Source organism: Amblyraja radiata, chromosome 7 (genome assembly GCF_010909765.2).
Source record: "Amblyraja radiata isolate CabotCenter1 chromosome 7, sAmbRad1.1.pri, whole genome shotgun sequence".
NCBI lineage: Eukaryota > Metazoa > Chordata > Chondrichthyes > Rajiformes > Rajidae > Amblyraja > Amblyraja radiata.
Window position 1 is genome coordinate 82254805 of NC_045962.1, and position 17931 is coordinate 82272735.

General features: G+C 46.8%; 1 protein-coding gene across 1 annotated transcript in view; it reads left to right on the plus strand.

The window, feature by feature from the left end:
- LOC116975566 (solute carrier family 15 member 2-like) overlaps positions 1-17931 on the plus strand; it is a 94075-nt gene that overhangs the window by 19035 nt on the left and 57109 nt on the right. Inside the window, exon 8 of the mRNA XM_033024858.1 lies at positions 5631-5708. Within this exon, the coding sequence (XP_032880749.1) occupies positions 5631-5708 (78 nt within the window). The remainder of the gene's footprint in view (positions 1-5630; positions 5709-17931) is intronic.

The following is a 17931-nucleotide window of genomic DNA, read 5'->3' on the forward strand; positions in this document are numbered from 1 at the left end:
TAAGGTGGATGAGTTGAATGTGCAGATAGCTATTAATGACTATAATATAGTTGGGATCACGGAGACATGGCTCCAGGGTGACCAAGGCTGGGAGCTGAACATCCAGGGATATTCAATATTCAGGAGGGATAGAGAGAAAGGAAAAGGAGGTTGGGTAGCGTTGCTGATTAGAGAGGAGATTAACGCAATGGAAAGGAAGGACATTAGTTTGGAGGATGTGGAATCGGTATGGGTAGAGCTGCGAAACACTAAGGGGCAGAAAACGCTGGTGGGTTGTGTACAGGCCACCTAACAGTAGTAGTGAAGTTGGAGATGGTATCAAACAGGAAATTAGAAATGCGTGCGACAAAGGCAAAACCGTTATAATGGGTGACTTCAATCTACATATAGATTGGGTGAATCAAATTGGCAGGTGTGCTGAGGAAGAGGATTTCTTGGAATGTATGCGGGATAGTTATCTAAATCACCATGTAGAGGAACCAACGAGAGAGCAGGCTATTTTAGACTGGGTATTGAGTAATGAGGAAGGGTTAGTTAGCAGTCTTGTTGTACGTGCCCCCTTGGGCAAGAGTGACCATAATATGGTTGAGTTCTTCATTAGGATGGAGAGTGACATTGTTAATTCAGAAACAATGGTTCTGAACTTAAAGAAAGGTAACTTTGAGGGTATGAGACGTGAATTGGCCAAGATTGACTGGCAATTAATTCTAAAAGGGTTGACGGTGGATATGCAATGGAAGACATTTAAAGACTGCATGGATGAACTACAAAAATTGTTCATCCCAGTTTGGCAAAAGAATAAATCAGGGAAGGTAGTACATCCGTGGATAACAAGGGAAATCAGGGATAGTATCAAAGCGAAGGATGATGCGTACAAATTAGCCAGAAAAAGCAGCATACCGGAGGACTGGGAGAAATTCAGAGACCAGCAGAGGAGGACAAAGGGCTTAATTAGGAAAGGAAAAATAGATTATGAAGAAAACTGGCAGGGAACATAAAAACTGACTGCAAAAGTTTTTATAGATATGTGAAAAGAAAGAGATTAGTTAAAACAAATGTAGGTCCCTTGCAGTCAGAAACAGGTGAGTTGATCATGGGGAACAAGGATATGGCGGACCAATTGAATAACTACTTTGGTTCCGTCTTCACTAAGGAAGACATAAATAATCTGCCGGAAATAACAGGGGACCGCGGGTCAAAGGAGTTGGAGGAATTGAGTGAAATCCAGGTTAGCCGGGAAGTGGTGTTGGGTAAATTGAATGGATTAAAGGCCGATAAATCCCCAGGGCCAGATAGGCTGCATCCCAGAGTACTTAAGGAAGTAGCTCCAGAAATAGTGGATGCATTAGTAATAATCTTTCAAAACTCTTTAGATTCTGGAGTAGTTCCTGAGGATTGGCGGGTAGCAAACGTAACCCCACTTTTTAAGAAGGGAGGGAGAGAGAAAACGGGGAATTACAGACCAGTTAGTCTAACATCGGTAGTGGGGAAACTACTAGAGTCAGTTATTAAAGATGGGATAGCAGCACATTTGGAAAGTGGTGAAATCATTGGACAAAGTCAGCATGGATTTACAAAAGGTAAATCATGTCTGACGAATCTTATAGAATTTTTCGAGGATGTAACTAGTAGCGTGGATAGGGGAGAACCAGTGGATGTGGTGTATCTGGACTTCCAGAAGGCTTTCGACAAGGTCCCACATAAGAGATTAGTATACAAACTCGAAGCACACGGCAATGGGGGTTCAGTATTGATGTGGATAGAGAACTGGCTGGCAAACAGGAAGCAAAGAGTAGGAGTAAACGGGTCCTTTTCACAATGGCAGGCAGTGACTAGTGGGGTACCGCAAGGCTCAGTGCTGGGACCGCAGCTATTTACAATATATATTAATGATCTGGATGAGGGAATTGAAGGCAATATCTCCAAGTTTGCGGATGACACTAAGCTGGGGGGCAGTGTTAGCTGTGAGGAGGATGCTAGGAGACTGCAAGGTGACTTGGATAGGCTGGGTGAGTGGGCAAATGTTTGGCAGATGCAGTATAATGTGGATAAATGTGAGGTTATCCATTTTGGTGGCAAAAACTGGAAAGCAGACTATTATCTAAATGGTGGCCGACTAGGAAAAGGGGAGATGCAGCGAGACCTGGGTGTCATGGTACATCAGTCATTGAAAGTAGGCATGCAGGTGCAGCAGGCAGTGAAGAAAGCGAATGATATGTTAGCTTTCATAGCAAAAGGATTTGAGTATAGGAGCAGGGAGGTTCTACTGCAGTTGTACAATGTCTTGGTGAGACCACACCTGGAGTATTGGTACAGTTTTGGTCTCCAAACCTGAGGAAGGACATTATTGCCCTAGAGGGAGTGCAGAGAAGGTTCACCAGACTGATTCCTGGGATGTCAGGACTGTCTTATGAAGAAGGACTGGATAGACTTGGTTTATACTCTCTAGAATTTAGGAGATTGAGAGTGGATCTTATAGAAACTTATAAAATTCTTAAGGGGTTGGACAGGCTAGATGCAGGAAGATTGCTCCCGATGTTGGGGAAGTCCAGGACAAGGGGTCACAGCTTAAGGATAAGGGGGAAATCCTTTAAAACCGAGATGAGAAGAACTTTTTTCACACAGAGAGTGGTGAATCTCTGGAACTCTCTGCCACAGAGGGTAGTCGAGGCCAGTTCATTGGCTATATTTAAGAGGGAGTTAGATGTGGCCCTTGTGGCTAAGGGGATCAGAGGGTATGGAGAGAAGGCAGGTACGGGATACTGAGTTGGATGATCAGCCATGATCATATTGAATGGTGGTGCAGGCTCGAAGGGCCGAATGGCCTACTCCTGCACCTAATTTCTATGTTTCTATTCTGCCCTTCGAGCCAGCAGCACCATTCAATACGATCATGGCTGATCTTCCAAAATCAATACCCCGTTCCTGCTTTCTCCCCATATCCCTTGATTCCGTTAGCCCCAGAAGCTATATCTGACTCTCTCTTGAACACATCCGGTGAATTAGCCTCCGCTGCCTTCTGCGGCAGAGAATTCGACAAGGCGCATCACAGCTTGGTTTGGGAACAGCTCCATCCAAGACGGCGAGAAATAGAGGTGTGAAAACGCACACCTCCACATTCAGGGACAGTTTCTTCCCAGCTGTTATCAAGCAACTGAACCATCCTACCACAACCAGAGAGCAGTGTTGAACAGCTATCTACCTCATTGGTGATCCTCGGACTATCTTTGATTGAACTTTGCTGGCTTTACTTTGCAACTAAACATTATCAGGACCCCGTTCCCACTTTTTTCCCATATCCCTTGATTCCATTAGCCTTAAGAGCGATATCTAACTGACTCAGTCGGGTATTTTCAAAGCGAAGATTCAATCCAAGGCCATTGGAAGAAATTACAACGAATTGTGGACGCAGCCCAGACCATCACACAAACCAACCTCCCTTCCATTGACTCCATCTACACCTCACGCTGCCTCAGCAAGACTAGCAGCATAATCAAGGACGAGTCGCACCCTGGCCACTCCCTCTTCACCCCTATCCCATCCAGCAAATGGCATAGAAGTGTGAAAACTGCAGATTCAGGAACCATTTCTTCCCAGCTGTTTTTGGGCAACTGAATCATCCTACCACAACCAGAGAGCAGTGCTGAACTGTTATCTACCTCATCGGGAACCCTGGGACTATCCTTGATCAGACTTTGTTAGCGTTACCTTGCACTAAACGTTATTCCCTTATCATGCACCTATACACTGTAAATGGCTCGATTATAATCATATATTGTCTTTCAGCTGACTAGATAGCATGCAACAAAGCTTTTCACTGTACCTCGGTACATGTGACAATAAACTAAACTGAACTATTGACAGATATCAGATTAGTATGGGTGTCGGAGGTTATGGGTAGAAGGCAGGAGAATGGGGTTGAGAGGGAAAGATAGATCAGTCATTATTGAATGACGGAGTAGACTTGATGGGCCGAATGGCCTACCTCTGCTCCTATGAGTTATGGACGTATGGAACTGATGTACTACAATGCTGAGAACAATATTCTACACTCTGTATCTTCCCCTTTGCTCTATCTATTGTTGTTGAATTTGACAATTGTATTTATTTATGGTATATTTGACCTGTTTGGATTACATGCAGAACAAAGCATTTCACCATTAGACCAGATATCCTGGAGTAACTCAGCATGTCGGGCAGCATCTGTAGATAGGTGACATTTTGGGTCGACACCTTTCTTCAGACCCAACCCGAAACGTTATCTGTCCATTTTCTCCAGAGATGCTGCCCGACACGCTGAGTTATGCTAGGATTGTGTGACTAATATTTGGTATAAACCAGCATCTGCCGTTAATTCTCATTACATGCTGCCTAATCCAAGGTTTCAAGGCCAGTTTATTGTCACATGTACCAATTAATATAAAGTGAAACATGAGTTACCACACAGCCATACTAAGTGAAAAGCAACAAGACACACAACCACATAAAAGTTAACATAAACATCCACCACAGTGGACTCCACATTCCTCACTGTGATGGAAGGCAATAAAGTTCAAGCTTCTTCCTCTTGTTCTCCCGCGGTCGGGGCAGTCAAACCATCCCCAGTCGGGTGAACAAAGCCCCCGCAGCCGACGATCGAAGCCCCCATCGGGGTGATCGAAACTCCCGCATTGGGGTGGTTGAAACTCTCTCTGCGGCGTGGAGCTCCCGAGTCGGCCTCTTCTTACCAGAGACCGCAGGCTTCACGACGTCAAAGTCCACAGGCCCCGCGGTTGGAGCTTCGATCTCCGGCAAAGGGATCACAATCTCCGCAATGTTAAAGTCCCGCAGACTCCCGCGGCTTGGAGCGTCGGGTCGGTCTCCAGGAAAGGCCGCCAACTCCACGATGTCAGGCCGCTGTGGGGACGGAGATACGATACGGAAACAAATCGCATCTCCGTCGAGGTAAGAGGTTGAAAAAATGTTTCCCCCAACCCCCTCCCCCCCCCCACACATAAAACAAACCAAGGAACACTAAAACATACTTTAAACACAGACTAAAAATAACAAAAAAGAAGAAAGGACAGACAGACTGTTGGCGAGGCTGCCATTGCTGGGTTACTCCAGCACTTTGTGCCTATCTTTGGTATAAACCAGCATCTGCAGTTCCTGTGTATTACATTTAAAGGTATTCTTTAGTCGGAGGGCGGTTAATCTGTGGAACTCATTGCCACAGAGGGCTGTGGAGGCCAAGTCAGTGGATAGTTTTAAGGCAGGGATAGACAAATTCTTGATTAGAGTGGGTGACAAAGGTTGTGGGGAGAAGGCAGGAGAATGGGATTAGGGGAGAGAGATAGATTAGCCATGAATGAATGGGGGAGTAGACTTGATGGGCCAAATGGCCTGATTCTACTCCTATTCCTTATAACCTTATGACCTTAAACATAGAAACATAGAAAATAGGTGCAGGAGTTGGCCATTCGGCCCTTCGAGCCATTCAATGTGATCATGGCTGATTGTCCCGAAACTACACCTATAACCTGTGAATTTGTGAGCTTGAAGCTTCCTAATGTACCTTCGTAGAAGTGATGATAATAAACCTACACTCAGCACTTGTGTCCGCATTGACATTGCCTTGTGTTCTCATTCAGCGGACGTGAAGTGCTTTGGCGGAGAGTGTTACGCTTTAGCTTTCGGCGTTCCTGCTGCTCTGATGGTGGTAGCAACAGGTAAGCAAAAAAACGATCAACTTCAGCATGTTTCCCTTGCCAACGTTCTGTACTCATCGCCGCTGGAGGCATCCACTCCTCACCCTGGATTGTTGAAATTAAATTGAATGTTGTATTTTGGGGGAATCAAACCACAGCAGGACCGTCACAGTAAATGACAGGGTCCGAGGAGGAGGAGGAGGAGGAGGAGGAGGAGAGATCTAGGAGTATCAGGGGTTATGGGGAGAAGGCAGGAGAATGGGGTGAGGAGGGAGAGATGGATCAGCCATAATTGAATGATGGAGTGGACTTGATGGGCCGAATGGCCTAATTCTCCTCCTATTTCTTCTGACCTTATGAATTGAATACTCTATTGTCACATGTGACAATTCACGGTGAATCTCTTTGCTTGTACACCCAAGGTATGCAAATATCCGCCCCATAATGGGCGCTTACATCGTTACAAATTCCGCCGGGTTACTCCAGCACTTTGTGTCTTTCTTTGGTGTAAACCTGCGTCTGCAGTTCCTTGTGATTACAAAGTCATTACAAGCCAATTCCTTGTGGTGACAAAGTTGTACAGCGCGGAAACAGGGCCCTTTGCTTCAACTATGGGGAGTGGGGGGGGGGGGGGGGACATGGCGGGGGGAATCGCTGAGAACGAACAGAATGAAATGTCCCCGTGAGAAGGGAGGCACAATGGCGCTGTGCGGTAGAGTTGCTGCCTTACAGCTCCAGAGACCCAGGTTCGATCCTGACTACAGGTGCTGTCTGTATGGAGTTTGTACGTTCTCCCTGTAACCACTTAGGTTTTCTCCGGGTGCTCCGGTTTCCTCCCACACTCCAAAGACGTGCAGGTTTGCAGATTAATTGGCCCCTTAGTGTGTAGGATAGGGTATGGATGATCGTGGGTCGGCGCGGACTCGCTGGGCCGAACGGCCTGTTTCCACATTGTATGTCTAAACAAAGATAAACTAAACTACCCCTCAGCCTCCTACACTACAGGGGGGGACATTCCCAGCCCATCCAAGCCCTTTACATCCTCATCTTTTATGAATTCTTCTCAGCTTTAATGACAAAAGAAAATGTTAATCCCCGGGATGGCGGGACTGTCATATGCTGAGAGAATGGAACGGCTGGGCTTGTACACTCTGGAGTTTAGAAGGATGAGAGGATATTGTTGTGTATGCGAATATGAATGGTATAATTGAACGACTTGCGCAATTGTACGCATGCACAGAGAGACTCAAGATGGCGATTACAATACAACAAACATGTTAAATACTGGTGTGTTCCGAGTCTTATTTTAAGTCAAATTCCAGCGCAAATACATAACAATTTGGCGACGAGGATGACGAATCCGTTAACAGGAACAGTAAGCCTAGCGAGCAGAGCAGCAACCGTGGCCGCTTGCTTTAAATGCTTTACCAGTGCCGTGCAGTCCATGGCCAAGCCTGGCAACCGCCACCGACAACGAGAAGCCGAGTCTCCTAGAGCAGACCAGCGCCGGTGATAACGTAAGGACACATCGGTAAGCGGTGCAGCCCGTGAAGCCAGCAAAGCCATCCCGTGAGGCTTTGGTGGTAGGATTTGCAGATATTAACATCCAGCGAAAACTGATGGCTACACCAAAATAGTAAGATTAAACGAGAACTTACCAGTTTGAAGTTTGATCTGTATTTTATGAGGAGTTACGATGAGGGATTATGTGAAGAACCCGCTCAGCGCGCATGCGCGGCATACTTCCAAGCAGCGGTGTGGAATCACAAATCGACACAGTTATTGAAGTAAACATAGTAAAGAAAAGGAGACATCAGTTATCAGTTTGACCCATATTATTGAGGGTGGGAGCGGAGGGCACGTAATCCCTCATCGTAACTCCTCATAAAATACAGATCAAACTTGAAACTGGTAAGTTCTCGTTTAATCTTACTATTTTACTTCGGAGTCACGTGAGTGACTACGTGAAGACTTCAAAGCTCTGTGATTTCAAACCGTGTAACAGTTTTATTTCACTCACTGCCGAAGTTCTTGAGGGAGGAAGCGTTATCGTAATCAACCAATGAATCTGTTTGTAGAAAAACACAATGGTATTTTTTAACAATAACAACAAAGAAATTAAATTGCTCCCCTGGGCTTAAATTAAATATTTGCAGTCCGTAAATCTTTACTGCAAATAAAACAGGTTTTGCCAACGGCTTATTATAAAATTTCTGAACGGTCTTTCCCCCCACCATCCTGCTGTAGCCAGGATGTGGTCTATAGGCACGTCCATTCTTTTAGCCGTCGACGTGGATGCTGCCCTGGTGGAATAAAATTTGTACATGTTAGTGTTTATCCCAGCAGTTTTTAGCACCTGCTTGAGCCATCTCGCAATGGTTTGGCTCGTCACCCGACCATAAGGTTTTTTATGACTGACCCACAAGGCTTTTCATCTCCCTCGAATATTTTGGTTGTGTCTATGTAGGATAGTAGGTGGGTCATGGCACATAACCGTGGTTCTGGTGGGTAAGCCCGGAATTCCACGACTGGATTAGGTGTTCCTGGTCTGCTCTGTTTGATCAGTCGCTGAATAACGACAGAGATCTGGTCTGGAGCTGTGATCATGTTGTCCAGTCGCAATAGGTGTAGTGACTGGACCCTCTGTGCAGATACAAGTGCCATCAACATGAGTGTTTTGAGCATAGATTGTTCCAGGTTAAGGGATCTGGCTGGTGGCCATCCCCTGAGGTATGTCAGGACCACACTGACATCCCATGTATGGGTGTACCTTGGTCTAGGGGGTTAGAGTTGTAAATACCCTTCATTAGTTTGACCACCAGCGGGTGGGACCCCATGGCCTGTTGTCCTGGAGCTGGTTTTAAATAGACAGGCATGGCACTTCTAGCCGTGTTGATGGCTCTGTAGCTGAGTCCTTCATCGTGGTGAAGGTTCGCCAGGAATTCCAGTACGTTGGTAACTGTAGCGGTTGAGTAGGTGGTCCCTTTATCCAAGCAGTACTTCTCCCATTTCTTGATGCTGGACAAGTGCTGTTTTTTAGTGGATGTTCGAAGGGATGCTGACATGGTGTCGATGGTTTGTTCTGATAATCCCAGTCCCAGAAGTGGTTTGTGCAGAATCTGCAACCCAGGAGTTTGATTTTTTTTTTTTTCATGGCACGGGTGGCTTGTGCCCGACACTGGGTGTTAATAACTCTGGGTCACTGGGGATACCATCGGAGTTTCAACAACCATGTCATGGAGTTTTGGGAACCATGGCTGTGTAGGCCAGTCGGGTACTATCAAAATACCTGAAGCAGAGTCCATTTGTATTGTGCGTAGTCCCCAACTGATGAGGCAGAAGGGAGGAAATGCATAGAAGAAGAATTTCCCCAATCCAGCGCGAACGCATCTACCGCTGCTGCCTCAGGGTCTGGTTCCCAAGCGACATACATAGGTACCTGGTGATTTAGCCTTGATGCAAATAAATCGATATCTGGCGTCCCATATTGCATGATAACTTTTGCAAATTATTTGGGGTTTAACATCCATTGTCATTAAATTTACGTGACCTGGTGTCTGCCACTGTATTTAGCTTACCTGGCAGGTAAGTTACTGATAGCCAAATATGTCTTTCGACACACCATTGCCAAATTGTGTTGACCAACTTGTCGCATGATACCGATTTTATGCCGCCCATATGGTTAATGTAGGCTGCCACCGTAGTATTATCTATTTGTGATCGTACATGCAAGTGATGCATATTTGTGCATATGCTTTAAACCATAAAAGTCACCCAACATCTGTAGATATTTAATACCCAGTGTAAGTGGTAACGATGATTCTGGGTTAGTTCATCTACTACTTGTTAGTGATGATAATAGGTTGAAATTATGCCAAACGTTTTTTGCCCACCACTGTTGTTATGATATTGTTTCAGTGGGTGACTTCATGACACGATCATAATGACCTGTATGTTGTTTTGGTGCCTGTACCTTTGCTCTTTGTAAGTTTTGACAGTGCTAAGGTCTGAATTGTGTAGCCGGAAATGCTGCTACCATATTCCCAATTACTCTGTTACTTGTCGAATAGTTGGGAGTACGTGGACCATTAAATTGTTGCATGATTGTGCCAATTCAACTGTTTTGTCTCTTGGCAAAGTTACAGTCACGTAGACTGAATTAATTGTGAAGCCCAAGTAGTCCATGACTGTGGATGGCTTCAACTTAGATTTATTTGGATGTAAGACAATCCCAGGGTTTCGAATAACTGTTTGGTAGCTGATACAGCTAACATAGTCAATTCCATGGTCTTGCCTATTTTCCCATTGGGTAACGCTTTAAATTGCCATAGCTGCCCCATCCAGGTAAATTTCAGGTATCTGCGATGATCCTCGTGAATGGTACTAAATAGTAAACATCTTTAAGATCAATGCTTGCCATGAAGTATCCTTTGGAAATTAGTTGTTTGGCAGTAACAACCGTTTCCATTTTGAAATGTATATACTTAACAAACATATTTAGTGAAGTTAAGTCAATGATGATGCGACATCCACCATCTTTTTGGGTTTAGTGACGAATATTTGATACGAATTCCAAGGGTTCATGTTTCCCATGATACCCTTTGTAATTAGTCTCACCAGTACAGCTTGTCCCTCTCGTTTCTTTAACGGAGAGGGAAAATACCCTCTGGGGTAAATGTTGAACTGGTGGCAATTTTTCTAGTATGAATTGCATTTTGTATCCACTAAAGCCATTGAGTATATACTGATCACTTGTGATAGACTCCCGTGCTTCTTAAAACAGGTGTAATCTCCCCCCTGTTAGTATTAAGCCCCTATCTTCTATACGTTGGTAGGAACCAGACCCACCTACCTCCATGGTTATGGGTATTCTTCTGTTTCCTGCCGGTCCAACGAGTCTTGCACGTTGTCTGACGAGGTGGTGGTGTTGGGGGGTGGCGCATTTTCCATGGGGCCTGCTCTGGGCCTTGGCCTGAAAGGCTTACGGGATTGGCATGCAGGCCCCGAGCTTTCACCAGTACCATGAGGTAGACCTTCCTGGTGGACGCATTAGAGGTACTGCTGACTGGTTTACGTGTGGTGTTCATTCCAGACCCTGCCCTCTTGCGCCGATATTTTGGACACTTCGTCCAGTTTTTTAGGCTTGGTTTGGTAACTTAGCCAGACAGCAGGATCTGTGGTTGTGAGGTCGGCGTTCTCACAGTCCTGTAAAAATATTTTGAGTTGAGGGTAGGTTTTATAACTTCCTGAGAAGTTGCGGAGCACTGCGAACAGTAGGGTCAGGTGTTTTGCCATACTACCCTGACCCTCTGGAAAGAGCATGCAAAAATGATAGCTGACGTCAGGGGTATCAAATTCATTTTTAGATATTTGGCTTTTTTTAAAGCGATGCTCAATGTACCCTCCAATAATGGTGGGCACTTTGAGTAAATGCAATTTAGGGGAAGCGTGATGAAATCCAACGCCTCATGACTACCTGTCTTGGAGATTTTTGAAAAGAACAGGTAGTAAGCTGGCCATCAGTTGAGACTGAAAAGCCATCTCGCTAGTGGTGGAGCCACATAGCGGCCACACCCAGCAGCTCTTCCTGATCCTGTACCTCAAGCATACTCCCGATGTTGTTCAGCCAGTGACCCCTCTTCTTGACCAGCCCAGCCCTGGTCGCCATCGATTCCTCGACAAGGGAGATGGCCAGTGCTGTAGGCACTGGAGTGGGAGTGTTTAGCTCCCTTGGCGGACTTGCCCCTGCTCCTGAGGCAGTCTCGCTGGAGTTTTTAGCTCCATGACCTTCCTCTGGCTTGGAGAAACAGACATTCTTGTTTTTTGTTTGAAGTACTGATCCCATCTTCCGTGTCTGTCTCCAGCCTGAGGTTGGTCCTGACCTTGCTGTTAGAGGCTGTCTGCCGTTTTCGGGCAGCATTTCAGCGGTTCTCGGGCGGCGAGTCTCCTTGTCGGGAGTCTGCAGGGGTGCTGGCCGGTTTTTTAATTTCCCTCCAGTCCGCTGCTGTTGGTCAGACAGCTGTTTAGCGGACTGGGCATCAGCGCAGCACCCGTGTCTGTGGACCGCAGCGTGTGCGGTCCCGTTGCCGCCTCTCCCCCCTCCACTGTCGGCTCCTTCCCTGGAGTCGAACGGGGGCCGCTTCCCTTTGCTGCTTTGCTCCACACAAAAGCAAAGACCGACTTTACTCTGAAGGTAAGTACTTACCTAACGTTCCTTTCCTTCAGGCTCGTAGCAGGAGCGCCTGACTCCCGCTGCCGCTGTTGCACTGCTGGCGTAATGACGCGCATGCGCGCTGAGCGGGTTCTTCACGTAGTCACTCGCGTGACTCCGAAGTAAAATTAACCTTTGAGAACGCAGTCAATATTGCGACAGCGATGGAGGTTGCTAAAACAAGCTAGAATTTAGAAGATTGAGGGGGGATCTTATAGAAACTTACAAAATTCTTAAGGGGTTGGACAGGCTAGATGCAGGAAGATTGTTCCCGATGTTGGGGAAGTCCAGAACAAGGGGTCACAGTTTAAGGATAAGGGGGAAATCTTTTAGGACCGAGATGAGGAAAACATTTTTCACACAGAGAGTGGTGAATTTCTGGAATTCTCTGCCACAGAAGGTAGTTGAGGCCAGTTCATTGGCTATATTTAAGAGGGAGTTAGATGTGGCCCTTGTGGCTAAAGGGATCAGGGGGTATGGAGAGAAGGCAGGTACAGGATACTGAGTTGGATGATCAGCCATGATCATATTGAATGGCGGTGCAGGCTCGAAGGGCCGAATGGCCTAATCCTGCACTTATTTTCTATGTTTTCTATGTAAGTAGAGCAGATCAAGAAGATCGGAAGGCCTCAAGATGATTTTACCTCCGTTCCTCAGCTTCAAAGGAAGGAGCCTGGACCAAAGAAGACAAGGAGTCCACCAAGGGCATCCAAAGACAAGGTTCAATCCTTCAAGAAGTGCTGGAGATGTGGCGGCAGCCATGAGCCAACGACGTGTAAATTTCGAGATGGTAGGTGCTTCAGGTGCTAGGGAATGGGTCACACCAAAAGCCAGCCTGATGCTGTTAGAGCTTACCAGCAGAGGAGGAGACGATTCCAGAAAAAAGCAAGCCACTTGGAGGAGACTGATTCAAATTCATCAGAGGGAACCATGAGCCACTTGGAAGATGAATCGATCAACAAGTTTACGAACTCTGACCCGTATACAGCCATTGTGATAGTGAACAGCAGGGAGGTACAACTAGAAGTTGACACTGGAAGTCCATGGACTATCGTACCAGAAGAAGTCTTCAGCAAACTCGGTCAAGACCCCAGATTAGATCCCTGTAGCCTTAAGCTGAAATCCTACACAGGAGAGAAGGTTGACATCTACGGACAAGCAGCGGTACAGGTACAGCCCGAACCTCACAGGAAGCCAGAAACGCTGACCCTAGTGGTAGTAAAGAAAGGTGCAAGCCTATTGGGAAGAGACTGGTTGAGGAAGTACCCTGGATTGCTGTCAAATCTAGACAGCCAGAACACGCCGGGTGCAAGCCTAAGTCCACCGAGTAGAATACGCAGTTTGCAAGATGCCATGAGCTCAGTACTCAACAAACATGCCAAACAGTTTGATAACAGCACCCACGGAGTACTGAAGGGATACCAAGCCAAAGTGTATCCACAAGACGACAACAGTGGGGTAAAGTTTTACAAGGCAGCTCCTGTTTCATATGCTGCTAGAAAGCAGATTGATGCCGCATTGGATGACTTGCTGCAGGATGACATTATCAAGCTGGTGAAGACAGCAGATTTCGCATGCCCGATCATAGCTGTTCTGAAACCGAATGGGAACATGAGAGTCTGTGGAAATTACAAGCTCACAGCAAATAAGGTGCTGAAAGTGAAACAGTATCCACTTCCAACGTTGGAGGATCTCCTGCAGGGACTAGAAGGAGGAGAAAAGTTATCTAACTTAGACCTCTCCCATGCCTATCATCAGATAGAGTTAGACCCTGAAGCTCGGAAGTTCACCACAATCAATACGCATAAAGGTCTCTTCGAGTATACCAGGTTACACTTTGGGATATCCAGCGCACCAGCCATGTTCCAGAGAACAATGGAGAGCCTGCTAGTGGATACTCCCATGTGCAAGCCGTATCTGGATGATATCATCATTAGCGGAAAGACTGACGAAGAGCACCTCAGGAACCTGGAAGCGGTCCTGTCAAGACTAGAAACCAGTGGGTTACGTCTGAAGAAGAAGTGTGCACTGATGCAAGAGTCAGTCGACTATCTCGGACATCAACTGAACAAGAATGGTCTTCGTCCTCTTCAAGACAAAGTTGATGCAGTGCGGGAAGCCAAGCGGCCTGTGAACCAAAGCCAACTCCAGGCATACCTAGGATTACTTGGGTATTATAGTAAGTTTATACTGTCACAGCAGAATGCACCGTTGACTCTAATGCTGAAGGATGAGTACAGATTAGCAGATTCAAAGAGTGGGAGGAGAAGCAGCGAGCCTGATCCCAAGTTCAAATGGGGAAAGGAGCAAGAGCAGGCGTTCCAGAGATCCAAGCGTCTCCTGCAGAATGATAATGTGCTGATGCATTACGATCCAGCCAAAGCAATCTTGCTCCAAATGGATGCAAGCCCCTATGGCTTAGGTGCTGTGATAAGCCATGTGGACTCAGATGGACAAGAATGTCCGATAGCTTTTGCCTCAAGCACTCTCAAGCCCAACAAAGTGAACTACGCACAATATGAAAAGGAGGGTTTATCCATAATCTTCGGACTGAAGAAGTTCCACATTTACAGTTGCATGGGAGGTCTTTCACCATTGTGACTGATCACGAGCTGCTGATGGGACTTCTTGGAGATCACAAGCCTGCCAGCCCAATGGCCTCTGCTCGCGTAGCAAGATGGCATATGATCCTCTCTGCCTACAGTTCCAAGATAGTCCATCGGGAAGGCAAGAAACACCAGAATGCCGATGCGTTGTCGTGCTTGCCGATCCACGAAGAGGGCTCTTCATGGAATCACCCTGAGCTCACAGAGCTTGATGAAGCACCAGAGGCAGGCATCAACTTGGTCACCGAGAAGGTCAGAGTTCTCTCAAAGGTGAAGAACCATATCATGGAAGGATGGCCAAGCGCAAGGAATCTTCCAGAAGAAGTAAAGCCCTTTGCCAGCAAGAAAGAAGAGCTGTCAGTGGAGGATGGCATAATCCTGTGGGGACCATGAGTGGTCATTCCAGATAATCTGGAGATGAGGACTAGAATCCATGAAGAACTTCATAGCACGCACCGTGCATCGTGAAAATGAAGGCATTGGCAAGATCATACGTCTGGTGGCCAGGAATCAACAAAGAGTTGGAACAACAAGTGAGAAGTTGTCCAAGCTGTCAGCAGAGTCAACCTAGTCCTGTTGCAGCCCAGATCCATCCATGGGAGTTTCCTGAGAGACCGTGGAGTAGGGTTCACTGTGACTATGCCACCTTGCTGTACTCACTCTATACTCATGACTGCATAGCCGGTCATAGTGCAAACTCCATCATCAAGTTCGCTGACGACACCACTGTTGTGGGACGTATCACTGATGGGGATGAGAAGAGAGATCGAGCGACTGTCCATATGGTGCCAGCACAATAACCTGGCCCTCAACACCAGCAAAACCAAGGAACTGATTGTGGACTTTGGAAGGAGTAGGATGGGGACCCACAGTCCCGTTTATATCAACGGGTCGATGGTTGAAAGGGTCACGAGCTTCAAATTCCTGGGCGTGCACATCTCTGAAGATCTTTCCTGGTCCGAGAACACTAATGCAATCATCAGCGCCTCTACTTCCTGAGAAGATTATGGAGAGTCGGTTTGTCAAGGAGGACTCTCTCTAACTTCTACAGGTGCATCATCGGCTCTGACCTTCCTTCCATTGAGGGGATTTATCGCAGTCGCTGCCTCAAAAAGGCTGGCAGTATCATCAAAGACCCACACCATCCTGGTCACACACTCATCTCCCTGCTACCTTCAGGTAGAAGGTACAGGAGCCTGAAGACTGCAATGACCAGGTTCAGGAATAGCTACTTCCCCACAGCCATCAGGCTATTAAACCTGGCTCGGACAAAACTCTGAACATTAATAACCCATTATTTGTTATTTGCACTTTATCAGTTTATTTATTCATGTGTTTTGTTGCCAATGTCTATTATGTTCTGTTGTGCTGAAGCAAAGCTAGAATTTCATTGTCCTATCAGGGACACATGGCAATAAACTCTCTTGAACTCTCTTGAACTCTCTTGAATCTCACATCAAATGGATTGAAGCCATTCGGGTGAAACACGCAACAGCAGCAGCAACAGTGATTGCCCTGAGACAGTGTACTAAGCCCCATGCTCTACTCCCTCTTCACTCACGACTGTGTTCCTGCATTCGACACCAACACCATCGTGAAGTTTGCAGATGACACAACAGTGATTGGGCTGATCACCAACGGTGATGAAACAAAATACAGAGCGGAGGTGCAGAACCTGGCGGACTGGTGCGCACGTAATAACTTGTCACTAAACACCTCCAAGACCAAGGAGCTGATTATTGACTTCACGAGGTCCCATAATGGAGAATACGCCCCAATCTCCATTTACGGGGAAAGTGTGGAGAGAGTGTCCAGCTTTAAGTTTCTGGGCACTCACATTTCAGAGGACCTCACATGGTCCACCAACACCGCTGCGCTGGTCAAGAAGGCACAGCAACGATTGTTCTTCCTGAGGACATAAAAAAAGACTGGTCTGCCCCAACAGCTGCTGACAACATTCTACCGCTGCACCACAGAGAGCATATTAACGTATGGCATCTCTGTGTGGTATCTCAGCTGCACGGAGGCGGAGAGGAGAGCTCTTCAGCGCGTCGTCCACAGAGCGCAGAGGATCATTGGGACACAGCTACCAGCCTTGGAGGGCATCTACCACACATGGTGCCTCAGGAAGGCCGTCAGCATCCATAAAGACTCATCACACCCTTGTAACGGACTGTTTGAACTTCTTCCCTCCGGCAGACGTTACAAGGCCTTCTACGCCCGAACCTCCAGACGCAGAAACAGCTTTATTCCCAGAGCTATAGCGGCTCTGAACCGGCCCTGACGTACCGAGTCACACCTCAAGAAACTACTGGAAAGTCACCCAGTGAACTGATGTTCAGACAAAAGATCCGCACTAAACCTGACAGTCTGCGACCCGATCTCAGCAAAGCTGTCCGAAGGAAGCAAGCTTCAATGAAACAGGCAGCAGATCGAGGAAGCAAGGAATGAGTCTTTGAGGTGAATGATCATGTCATGGTCAAGAAGTTCACATTAGGTCCTACTTGGCTTTATGGAATGATAGGATCAGTGAAGTCATCAGTGAAGTCATGTACAATCATGCCGTGAAGGCCAAGCCCCTTCCGGTTGGAGGGGGGAGGGATTATAAAAGCCGGAAGTGTAGGTGTGGCTCAGTCTCTGCAAGATGGGGGAGGGAGATGTCATGACTCTGTCTGAGCTGTGAAACACACTGAATGTCTACTGAACTGTGTGTGGTGTTTTGTGTGGTTTTATAGTGGTTTTATGGTTATTTCACCCTGCTTGAAATGGTATGAAACTGCATTTGACTTTGGTGGCCTTGCACCCTGCATGAAATGGTATGAAACTGCAGTTGAATTTGGTGGCCTTGCACCCTGCATGAAATGGTATGAAACTGCAGTTGAATTTGGTGGCCTTGCACCCTGCTTGAAATGGTGTGAAACTGCACTTCATTTGGTTGTCTTGCACCCTGCTTGATGTGGTATGAAACTGCACTTGAATTTGGTAGCCTTGCACCCTGCTTGAAATGGCACGAAACAGCACTAGCATTTGGTGGTCTTGCACCCTGCTTGAAGTGACATGAAACTGCACGAATTTGGTGGCCTTGCACACTGCTTGAAGTGACATGAAACTGCACTTGAACTTGGTGGCCTTGCACCCTGCTTGAAATGGCATGAAACCGCACTTGAATTTGGTTGCCTTGCACCCTGCTTGAAGTGGTCGGAAACTGCACTTGAATTCGGTGGCCTTGCACCCTGCTCGAAGTGGTAGGAAACTGCACCTGAATTTGGTGGCTTTGCACCCTGCTTGAAGTGGTATGAAACTGCAATTGAATTTGGTGGCCTTGCACCCTGCTTGAAATGGAATTTCAAGGAATAGCCGTGAGTCAACTGCTAGCCCACCAGCCGTGAGTGATCTGCCAGCACACCAGGCTTGAGTGACTGAGTTG